Genomic DNA, 12,509 nt, shown 5'->3' on the forward strand with positions numbered 1-12,509 from the left:
AAATAATTATTAACGTATAAATTAAAACAAATAAAACTTTCCAACAATATAAATTTTATTTTTTTATATTTTAAATTTTTAATACAATTTTCTGTAGAATTCATATGTAAAGTGAAAAAATTATAAAAAAAAAACTATGTTCTAGTAGTTAGGTAAACAAATATATAACAATATATTTTTTTTAATTTGAAACCAAAAAAATGGGCCCAATTCATCTAGATCCGGAAACAGCCATTAAGCCCAATAACCAAACAATCAAAATCCCATCATTTTAGACACAAACAGACCCAGCCCGGCCATCCTAAATGCAAAACGGCGCCCTTTTAATCACCAAAAACCCTAACCCTATATTCATCGTTAATATCTCTTCATTCCCTCTCTTCTCTCCGCGTCTTCCTCCCTCTCATACTCTCTCTCTCACGGACCCCCTGTGCACAGCCACTCGATCTGCCGTCGTGAGCCACCATCGTCGCCTCCAGCCACCGCCAATCAGAACCTCGCCGCTGCCACCACCTCCTTCCTCTCGTCCACACGCCGACGCAGCCCCCTCTTCCTCCCTCGCAAGCTCTCTGTCTCACGGATCCTGTGTGCACATCCACCACATCTGCCGCCGTGAGCCACCATCGTCGCGTCCAGCCACGACCTCGCACACCACGAGCATCCACCGAGCCCTTCCTCCTCCCCCAGCCCGAAGCTCCTCCCTCTTCCCTCGCACGGACGCCCTCTCTCTCTACAGAATTTACCCACCTCGCGGCTCAGATTCGCTTTTTTGTAAGGATATTGGACCCCATAATATATTCTCTTTGAAAAATGTTACAGATGCTGATCCACTGTACCAAAACAGAGTAAAGTCGATTGCTGTGGCTCCAACTTCGAAGGTTGACAAGAAGTAGTCGCCGACAAGTAATTTCTCCTTTCTTTGCCGCACTTTATCTCTATAATTTGACCATTTTGACCTCTTTGTAAATGGTAATCATACATACGTACTTTAATCAGCAGGACTTCTAATTCCATGGCCTGTCAATTAGGAGCTTCTTCCTCTTCTTCACCGACTTCATCTCCTCCCATCCGTTCATGTAATCATGAGGTATTCTTGAGCTTTAGAGGTGAAGATGTACGCCATAACTTTATTTCCCATCTATACAAAGCGTTGGTTGAAAGGGGAATTAATGCTTACATTGACAACAATCTTGAAAGGGGAGAGGAGATTTCATCGGAACTTTTCAAAGCTATTGAAGGGTCTATGATTTCTATTATCGTACTCTCTAAAAATTATGCAGAATCTAAATGGTGTTTAGATGAACTATTGAAGATTCTTGACTGCGAGGAAACAAAAAAACAAATTGTTCTACCAATTTTTTTTCAAGTAGAGCCATGGGAAGTAGAGCATCAAAAAGGGAATTTTGGAAAATCCTTTGATAAACTTGGAGGTGAGCTCAAGGATAACGCAAAGATGGTGAAATGGAAGAAAGCTTTGGTAAAAGTAGCCGGGTTTTCTGGTTTACAATTAGCGAAATGCCGGTAAGTTTTGCCAATATGTAGTTTCACTTGTGTATGCGCATGCTATATTTGAGATATTTATGAAGAAAATTGAGATAAATATTGTAAGATCTGACATTGGAAAACACCATACAAAAGGAAAACAATTCGATATTTATGATTATTTTTGGCATTGAATAGTTATATGCAAAACGGTAGTCAAATTTTAGAAGTCTTTTGTGATTCTGGGATTAAATATCTACTATCACTACCGAGAAGTTCCTCTTACATGCAACGCTCTGTATCCACTATTTCAAAGACAGTTCATGTAAGGTCGACAATTAAGGATCATATGAATGTTGTAACTTATTTGTACCCTACCAATAATGTCGACATTTATTACATGAGAATAAAATTCATGTGCCTAAATCATGTGCTCATGTCTTTAAAGAAGAGCAAGTCAAATTCATGATTTTTCTTTTAATCTTTTTGCATTGGCAGGGACGAATCTGAATGTATCGAGAAGATTGTTCAAGAAGTCTCAAGCAAACTACCAAATCGTACAATGCTTGAATGTATCGAGAAGATTGTTCAAGAAGTCTCAAGCAAACTACCAAATCGTACAATGCTAGCATGTCGCAAATTATCCGGTTGGATTGGAGTCCCGTGGAGAAGGATTGTTCAAGAAGGATTGGAGTCCCGTGGAGTCTCGTGGAGAAGATTCTTTTTTTTTTTTTTTTGAATTTTTTTTGATTGTAGAAATGGTCCCAGATCAAACTATTAGCTTTTAACTTTGAGCTTTATTAATTCTGATGTGACAGTGTTGTTGGATTGTGAGACAGCGTGTTATTGGTGGGCCTCTTCTCGATCGAGGCCATCATTCTTCTCTTTAATTTTTTTAATAAAAAGTTCTATTTAACGTGGTAAATCATATTATAAATCAAATCTAGTGAAATATTATTATTTATTTTAAATTTTGTCTTTTCTAATCTTATATATTGGTAATTAAATTAATAATCAGGACAATATTATTATTTACCATCATTTTACTGCTCTTAGTCTATTGGTTTTTTTTTTCTTTTAAGTATTTTGTAATATCTTTAATCATTAATTTTTTTTTAAAAAATATACAATTTTATTAATAATTATTTTCTTAATTATTAAGTAAAAGAAAAATTTTTTAAGAATTAAAATTTAAAAAAGTTAGTAATAGAATAGTAGAAGAGTGATAATGTTATCATTATTCTATGTGCAATATTGGTCCCACAATCTCCAATAATAGAATCTTTATGCAAGATCAAGGTCGTCCCAAGTGTCTAGATTTATTATCCTCGTTCATTTTTTCAACTATTCTCATATTTTTTCATCTTATTTCATTTAAGTATTATAACTTATTTAAATTTTTATATAAAATAAAATAAACAATTCAATTTTTTAAATTTTAAAATAAAAATAATATTAAAAAAAGATATTCTAACAATATTTTATTTAACTTTCAACTTATATCTTAACTCATTCTATTTCATTTAAGCTCATTTGCAAAAACAAAAGAAACTTAATTGATGCATTTTTAGGAAGCCCATGATCCCCCCCTCTCTATTGCCAGCTTTTCCCTTTACATTGTAGTATTTAGATATGGAGATGAAATTAGATTTTTACAAACTAACAAATTATAATAAATTTTACAAACTAGCAAGATTTTTTTTATTAATTCATTTTATTTTAATTTTACTTTAAATAAATTATAACGTATTATATCAAATCAATCAATTTACATATTAAAGATCATGAGAAACTTCCCTGCATAGAAAACTAATCCAAGTCAATGGTCAACATTAAGATAAATTACACATGATCGATCCTCCCTCTAAAATTTATGTATATATATATATATATATATATATAAATGCAAGTTCACAACTTCTTCTGTTTTCAAAACTGCAAAAGAAGCATTCAATGGGATTATGGAAATAGATGATCGTTAATTGCATGTTTTTGCATACTTTCTTATTTTACTTCATTTCTCTTACTCCTCATTTTCTTTTTTTTCAAAAAAACAAAAGTGGTTAATGCAGTCTTCATGTCATACAAAATTCCGATTTAAACCAAAAAAAGAAATATATATTTATATATATATATATATAGAGAGAGAGAGAGAGAGAGAGAGAGAGAGAGAGAGAGAGAGAGAGAGAGAGAGAGAGAGAGAGAGAGAGAGAGAGAAAACGTTGTGTGTCTATATGTGTGTATATATATATATATCTTGTAGCAAGTAAGAAACGTAAATCTGCTTCATCATATCTTATAGGGGAAATTTGAAACAATCCTATGGTTTTTGTTATTGGATCTTAAAAATGGTTATTGGCTCTTATTTCAATCTTTTTTTCTTTAAATGGTTATTGCATCTTATAATTTCTATCCTTTTTCTTTTGGATACTGAGGTATCCTGTTAATACCTCTCTATTATTTATTATTTTATTATTAATTTTCACATACTTTTCACTATTATTCAATATTATATTATTACTTTTTCATTATTATTCACAAAATATCTCAGAATATCTCATTAGCCAAATGCAATCTTTTGTCTCGCATAGTAAATCTAAATTATTGTTTAAAAGCAAAATATCATCTACAAATGGGATTAAAAAATAATTCCACTCCCACTAACTTGAAGACACTTTATGCATTCATCTACAAAGTTTCATATCCTATTATTGGGAGTGTTTTTTAGCCCAAATCTGCATTTCCTAATTGCAAGCCAAATAGAAATATGATGACCAAAAACCTTAAACTTGTAGCATGTGTACCTTTCTCCAAGCTTCTCATTCTCAAATGCATTCTCACGTCCACTTGATCTAAATGTGTATTAAAACGAGCTACTAATATCATAACTATCCTCAATCATGAAAACCCATCAATAATAATACCATTCAAGAAAAATCATTCAAGAACTTAATTTGCATATATTGCATGCTAGTTTATGAGCAGCTTCATTAATTATATAACATTGTCTACATATTATATATATATGATTCACTTGAAAGCTTTCGAAATATTATTGTAGTTCTCTGACCTCATTTACCACATCTCCAATACTACAAAGATTAGTATTGAAGCTGAATTTGAATATAGTTTTCTCCCCACTATATAGTCTCATACTAAAAGAGCAAGACCTCACCATATATGCCTCTTTTTAAAAAAGGTGTTGGGCCTATTAGATCTTCTCGAGCTCAATCATTAGTTATTATTTTTAACTATTTAATCTTGTAAATAAACTTATAGCAATATCACTACTAAAATAAATATAACTCTAGTGTGTTGTATCATGACATAAAATTGCATATGCTCATGGGAAAATATAAAATATAAATCTAATCTAATTTATGTATTATATTTAGTTATTGTATTGTAATTTGTAATAGAGAGACATAAACATTGTGTAGGGTTGAGAAAGTTGAAATGAAAGTGACAATTCTAATAGGTTACAAAATAGTAATTGCAGAGGAGCCCGAAATGAGGACTGCACAATAATAACGTATGATAGCTTTACAAAAAGGAAACCTTTACCCATCCATGGTGGTGGGCCTCTTCTCACGTGACAGCTAATTCTTTACACAAACTTCTTTAGCAAGTACTTCATTTTTACCCATTCATGGACCATGGTGGTGAATGTGGTGAATCATTCCTTATTGAATCTGAGAGAAATATTGTTATTCGTTTCACTTTTTTATCTTTTCTGATAATATATGTGTTAAATATTTTAATATGAATATTAATAATCGGATCTTTGATTTTCTATGATCTACAATAATAAAATAATAACAGTCGAAATACGTGACTCTCTTCATTATAGTTTGATAATGAATCTAACCTGATTATGAGAGAATGATCACCTTAACAATTTCATCTCTGAGTGTCTCTTAATGGCTAGAGGCACAATAATATTGTATGTGAGAACCCTTTAACCCCTTAGTATTATTTATATATTTCTGACCATCAAGAAATCTCAGACTCTATATCTGATTATAATTAGAAATACAGAGTCTTAATCTTTTCACTTAGGAGTTTTTTTTATCCCACTGTAGCTCATCTATTAATTGATAAGTTTTGAGCTATTCCAAACTATGTTAAGATGAGTGTGTGGGATATAGAGTTTAAATAAAACTCTTATATTCTCCTACCTGACCCATGCGCCTATAAAATAATATTTTCTATTCATTAGTTTATCACAAGAAATTAATCATACTCCACAAATTCATTTCCTGAATCTTTCATAGTTCAAAACACATTACATAAGTCATGGCGGTCCTCTGTTATATAACCAACAAATTCTCTTCCATGTACCACAACACCAGTAATCAATTTAACACGATCTTTAAGATTTGTTATTCATCATTTCTACACACTATATATTATATTTATTTTTAATTTTTATTTTATTCTTCTTAAACTAATCGATTTCTTTTATACATCATTCATACATCACTCATTTAGCAAGAGAAAAAAAATATAAAAATAAAAAAGTTATATATAATATGTTATATAAGAAAGAAGAGAGAACGTTTCATGCTTCTAATTAAATGAATAATCACTCAAATGCATGCACGCCATCAACATGTACGACATGTATATTGATATAAAATGACAATATCAAAATTAAATTATTTTGTTATCACTTTTCGATGCTACCGCAAAATATCTATCATGTACATAAAGTAAAATAAATTTTTTATTTTAATTTTTTAGTTGAATAAAAACTAAAATTAACGGTAGAGAGCTCGTAATAGTAAAGTTTAAAAACTAATTAATGTGAATTTTTCCTTATTTTACTTTCATTTCAAAAAAATTTAATGTATATCAAATCAAAGCAGGTTAATTTATAGAGAAATTCTTTAGAGCAGCTACTGTTTAGATGAATCCATTTCACACATGACGTGTAGACCGGGTTCATTAAAACACTGAACTGGTTCTGACCTCAGCCTCCCCTCTCCCCGACGCCCTCAGTCCCCTCTCGAAATCGTAAGTGTTCTTCGACGAAAGTCCCAAATTGCTTCTCTGTGAAATCCTCAATTCCTCACGTTTTGTATCCCTTTCAACTTCTTCAATGTGAATCCCTCAAGTTTCCTCATAAAACAACGTTACCTTCTTCTTCTCTACGAGTCCGATCCTCCCCTCCACTCTTCAGCAACCTTCATCTCTCTTCTCTTCGAAATCTTCATCTCTTCATCCCCCTTCTCTTTGAAACCTTCATCTCCCCCTCTTCTCTTCAACGACCTTCATCTCCCCCTCATCTCTATAGCTCACCCTCCATTCCTTTGCATTTCCCCCAAAATGAAATGTTACATGGCCTCAGAGAAGGAGATTGGAGAAGATAAAGGTGGAGACTTTGGGGGATTCTGGAAGAGAGAGGTCGAAGGTGAGAGAGAAGAAGTGAAGTAGATAAGAAGTTAGGTAGGGCTCCATTACACCATTTCCGGATTTGTTCACAACAGAAATCTAACATGTAACATCTCCTCTCAGCGACCTGCGATAGAGATCTTGAAGGGCATCGCAGGGTGGATCTACGGAAGAGATTTTCCGGTCATGCAGTAAGGTATTTATTCATGTAAATAATTTTCTTCAAAAGGGATTATATGAAATTCTAGGATTTGTGACAAATTCTATGAAATTCTAGTGTTTACTTCATCTATTTCTTTTCTGTAATTCTAGGATTTAGGCATACATTTCGAAGTCTGATTTCTTTTTTCTTTTTTTTTTTTTCATTTGGATGTGATTTTAGGGCAGCACACTAGCATTTGGAAGGTAGAACACGTCCCTACGTCCAGATCTGCATCTGCCATGGTAAGAATCTTCTTCAAATTGGATTTTTGGCTTCATTCTAATTATATTTATAAGAGCTTGTGATTATCTGACGTTGTTTCGTGCCTTTCTTATCTGGTTTTCATGAATTTGGTTTTCTGTATAATATATGTATATTTGAAAGCAAGTAGTAGAGTAATGGGTTTTCATGTATTTGGTTTTCTGTATAATGTATGTATAATCCGGTTTCATGAAGTAGTAGAATAATGGGTTTTTGCAACTATGTAGGGCTTTACAAAATGTTCAAAGCACTTTCAACTGTGATTTATATATTAAATGATAGTCATTAAATGATAGTCATCCTTTCTTATATTTTTATTGTGATAGAAATTAAAATAGAAGGGTATGACTGGACGGTGATCTCCACTCTCGGATAAAGGGTTCCTGAAGATGGTACACATCTTGTAACTAAGACAAATTTGAAGTCCAAAACCTTGACTTAGAAGTGGTGCCACATGCTCATTTCATTCACCTTCAAACACTAGTTATTTTGTTCTCCACTTAGGGATAGGAATGGAATGGAAGTTTTGATGCAAACAAGAAAATGAGAGCAAACTGAGTGGGGAGTGTCAAGAAGATTGCTCTACAAGCTAATCTATGTTCTTTCTGCTTTACAAGAATTGCATGTATTACAAGAAGACTGCTATACAAGCTACACGAGCTCTGCAAGAATTGCATGTATTACAAGAAGACTCCTCAAAAGAATTTCATGTTTTCTGCAATGTTCTTTCCAGCTCTACAAAACTCGGGAGGAGAATTGCATATATTACAAGAAGACTCCTCAAAGAATTGCATGCCCTGCCCTTGGATTATACCCTTGTGGATGCTTAACATATGACTCTTGCCTTTGATTTTTATCTGATCTGAATCCAAGGTTACTTTTGTAATAGAAATCTAAACTTACCTTCTTGTTCTTGTTTCTTTGGTTAACCAATGACTTGGGGAGATCGTTAATTGTCTCTGTTTCATTTCATTTCTTGTTTTGATATAAATTCTAGATCATATGCTAGAAAAATTTGATTCCCATTATGTAAAAAAAATGTCAAATGGGAACTAGAGACTTGACCAGATTCCGATTTTGCTTTTCATAATATATATATATATATATAAATTTTAGATTAGTGTGTTAGAAAATTTTTCATATTTTTTCATATTTTTTCATTTTATTTCATTTAATTATTAAAATTTATTTAAATTTTTATATAAAATAAAATAAATAATTTATTTTTTTAATTTTAAAATAAAAATAATATTAAAAATATATATTCTAACAATATTTTATTTAATTTTTAACTTATATTTTAACTCATTATTTCATTTTAGCTCATCTGTAAAAACAAAAGAGACGTAATTGATGCATTTTTAGGAAGCCCGTGATCCCCTCCTCTCTATTGCCAGCTTTTCCCTTTACATTAAAGTATTTAAATATGGAGATGGAATAAGATTTTTACAAACATATATAACGACATGATCAGAATTAAATTATTTTCTTATCGCTTTTCCATGTACATAAATTTTAATTTTTTAATTTTAGTTTAGGTAGAGATCTCATAATAGTAAATTTTACAAATTAATTAATATGGTTTTTTTTGTTGTATATTATAGTTTCTTCTACTTTATATTCAGTTTAACAAATTTTAATGTATTACATCAAATCACTTTATTTTATAAATTATGAAATTTCTCTTATAAACTTAACAATTCAAAATATAAAAGAGAATGTTTAGACAATTGTTTAGACAATTAAAACAATATTGCTGAAATTAAATTATACATATACTTGTTCAGGAGTTTAGGAAGGTATGGAATAGAAAGGAATAAAGTAATTATATTATAGGTTATATATGAGAGGATGATTATAAATAGAATAGAGTAACTATTTTAGGCTTGGTTTGGATGTTGGAAGATTTTGAGATCAACTCAGTTCAGTCTAATTTTAAACTCAGTCTAATATCTAAACACTCAGCTCTCAAATCATTAAACATAACTCAACTCAAAACTTCTTTACACATAAAATCTACAATCTTTTTCAACTTAATACCTCTTTACACGAGGGACCACAACCTTTTTCAACTTCTTATCAATATATCTAAACTCATCTTAACATTTAAATATATCTAAATTCATCTTAGGTGGTCCCATTTCTTTTACTTCTTTTTTTTAATCTTTTCTAATCATATATTGTTTTTATTAAATGAATAATCACTCATGAAATGGACTAATCAACGTGTATGGGATGTAATGGCAGAATTTAAATTTAAAATTAAATTTAAATTTAAAGTTTGAGGGATAGTATATATTAATTTTAATAACTTATTGGTAAAGGAACGAGATCGAGAAGCTCCTTGGCAACTTCATTTAAGAAATTTTACTTATTTGTTTATTAGAAATAATAGTTGCAATCGTTAGTATGTAAGTGTCACACAATCATTTTAAAAAAGTTAATATATACTGAATCCACAAGAAAAAAAAAGTTAATTTTTTTATAGTGGATCTCACTCTTTTTTAAAATGACTGTATGATACTTGCACACTCCACGACTTTAGGTAGTATTACTTTTTTATAAACTCTTTTTTAATAAACTGAATATTTCCTTGTAAAGAATACTATAAACTAAACTATTATGCAATAAAGCTTCGCCAAGTTGAATAAAGTTTCAACCAACCAAATAGTTGTCAAACAGTTAGATTAGTTTTCGTTTAAGTAATGGGGTGATTTTATATATTCTGTAAATAGTAATAAAAAAATAATGATAGAATATTGAATAGTAATAAAAAATATATAAAAATGTAACGATAGAATGTTGTTTTGTGGATTGTCTTTCCTGTTTTTATAATATACTTTGAGAATATTCTCATAACATAATCTTTTTTTAATCAATTTATATTTTGGTTTAATTTATAAATTTGGATTAATATAAAATAGGTCATAATTATATGATATTGTATATGAGTTCAGTGAAGAGATATTGTAAATATCAAAAGATATGATGATATTATTAGTTGTTAGAGAAAATATTTAAAATAACTAAAAAATATTAAGAAATATAATATTTAAATAATATAAAGAAAAAATAAATAAATTAATATATGCAGATATATTATAAATTAATACTAAGGACAATGCTAGGGATCCCGCTGGGGGATCTTGTTAACTTGTCCCACTGAAACTTTTTTTTTTTTGAATTTTTTTTTAATTTTTTTTTACAGAAAGATTAAGAAAATTATATTTAATTATATTGTGAATTTTATTAATTTTTTTAAAATATTTAAAAGTGTTAAAAAATGATATGAAAAAAAAAACACTTTTAAATATTTTTTTCATATCAATTTTTTAACACTTTTAAATATTTTAAAAAATGAATAAAATTCACAATATAATTAAATATAATTTTCTTAATCTTTCTGTAAAAAAAAAAATTCAAAAAAAAAAAAAAAAATGAGCGGGACAAGTTAACTGGATCCCCCAGCGGGATTCCTAGCATTTTCCTAATACTAAACTATTGCTTTTTCTTTGTTGACGTTAGAATCTGCCCGGTCGAGAACTCAAAGCCAAGCCAAAGTGGGGAAAATATGTGCAGTCGATGATGTTGATTAAAAAAGGTTTTACAGTTGTTGTCAACTTCCTTTCTTCACAAGCTCAATCATTGGTTATTATTTTTAACTATTTAATGCTGTAAATTAGGACATTTTGAAATCTAAGAAAAATACTGTTCTTCTTTTTGTTTTTTTAATTTTTATTTTCTAATCATATATATTTTTTAATTAAATGAATAATCACTCGTGAAATAGACTACATCAACGTGTATGGCATGTAACGGCAAAATTTAAAATTAAATTAAAATTATTCCTAATTCAAAATTTAAAGTTTGAAGGATACTATATATTAATTTTAAAGTTTTTTTTTTTTTTTTGAAATGACTTGAAAAGTTTATAAGTTAGGAACTGTACAAGATGCAAGTCTCATGCATGGTTTTGAACAAGAGAAAAAAGTGAGGAATCCAACTCTTTTCGATTCCAACTATGTACAACAAATATACATGCATGATCAATAGTAATAACCAATAACCCTACCACAAGTACTTTATCTTGAAAAAATATTTCTGATTACCATAGGTTGAAACTACTGTCCTGTAAAAAGTGAAGATTGGTTGAAATTCAAGTCCTTAAATTGAGATAAGATGAATTAAAAATATTTAATAGGATTCTAAAAAAGAAAAAAGATAAAAGTTAAATAAAAATATTATTACAATATAATTATTTTTATGATTTGAAAAAATTAAATTTTTTTTTTATCTTTCATATATAAGTTTGAAAAAATTATAATAATTAAATAATAATTAAAATTAAAAATTAAAAACTGAAAAATATTTATAATCGTGACGTTTATATATCAAAATAAAATAAGATTAGATAGCTTTCATTATGGGTTTAGACTCTTAAGTACATGAGCTAAAAGTACGTTGTGTACGGAATATGCAAAAAGTCTATGCGTGACAGCCTTGTTACGAAAAAAGATTAAAAAAAAAATAATAATAAAGAAGAACCCTATGCATTAGTGAAAGAAGGCGGCCACAAATTTCTTCAACAACTTCCTTTTTACTTGAATAGAGAAAAAATAAAACTTCCTTTTTACCGGTGACTGGGTGGCCACTTCTCCTCTCTGTTGCCATCTTTTTTTTTTTATTATATTATATCATATTAATTTATAAATTTATTTTTATATATCTTTATGAATAAAATATTTATTATTTTTGGACGTTAGAATCTGTCGGCCGAGAACTCAAACCAAGCGAAAGTGGGTGAAAAGATTTGCAGTCGATGCTGTTGATAAAAGGGAGTGTCATTTGAATTCCAGCTCGTCCTCAACAGTCGGTAGTAAGAGGACAAAAGGACTTGGGTTTGGTGGCATGTCGCTTGGAACGGCTGTAGGCCCCTCACTGTTCACAGTTTTTATTTTGGAAAACACTTATATGCCCTCTCCCTCTCCCTTGCCCCCTCAAAGTGACAGCTAGGTGGGGCTACACATAATGTAATTTAATTTTTATGTTAATAACTAAATTCAGGATGCAGCCAATGACAATATTACATGTGGGTAGCCCCACAGAAACGATAATCTAGTTTGTTTTTTTTTTTTTTTTTTTTTTTTTTTTTTTTTTTTTTTTTTTTTTT

The 12,509-nt window shown here is 29.9% G+C and overlaps 1 protein-coding gene across 2 annotated transcripts; it reads left to right on the plus strand.

The window, feature by feature from the left end:
- Positions 1-337: 337 nt before the first annotated feature.
- Positions 338-2,453, plus strand: LOC122295546 (disease resistance protein RLM3-like). 2 transcript variants are annotated; one of them, XM_043104620.1, is made up of 4 exons: positions 338-771; positions 845-903; positions 997-1,521; positions 1,981-2,453. In XM_043104620.1, the coding sequence occupies exons 3-4, from the start codon at positions 1,013-1,015 to the stop codon at positions 2,219-2,221; spliced, it is 750 nt and encodes a 249-aa protein (XP_042960554.1). In that variant the 5' UTR covers positions 338-771; positions 845-903; positions 997-1,012; the 3' UTR covers positions 2,222-2,453. The 2 variants fall into 2 exon arrangements, with proteins under 2 accessions (XP_042960554.1, XP_042960553.1); XM_043104619.1 differs by having other exon boundaries at positions 339-771; positions 1,000-1,521.
- Positions 2,454-12,509: the final 10,056 nt, after the last annotated feature.

Source organism: Carya illinoinensis, chromosome 15 (genome assembly GCF_018687715.1).
Source record: "Carya illinoinensis cultivar Pawnee chromosome 15, C.illinoinensisPawnee_v1, whole genome shotgun sequence".
NCBI classification, from domain to species: domain Eukaryota; kingdom Viridiplantae; phylum Streptophyta; class Magnoliopsida; order Fagales; family Juglandaceae; genus Carya; species Carya illinoinensis.

Coding starts and splice junctions, on each gene's coding strand:
- LOC122295546 (XM_043104620.1), top strand. CDS start 1,013: ATGGCCTGTCAATTAGGAGCTTCTTCCTCTTCTTCACCGACTTCATCT. Junction 1,522..1,980: donor TTACAATTAGCGAAATGCCG/GTAAGTTTTGCC, acceptor TTGCATTGGCAG/GGACGAATCTGAATGTATCG.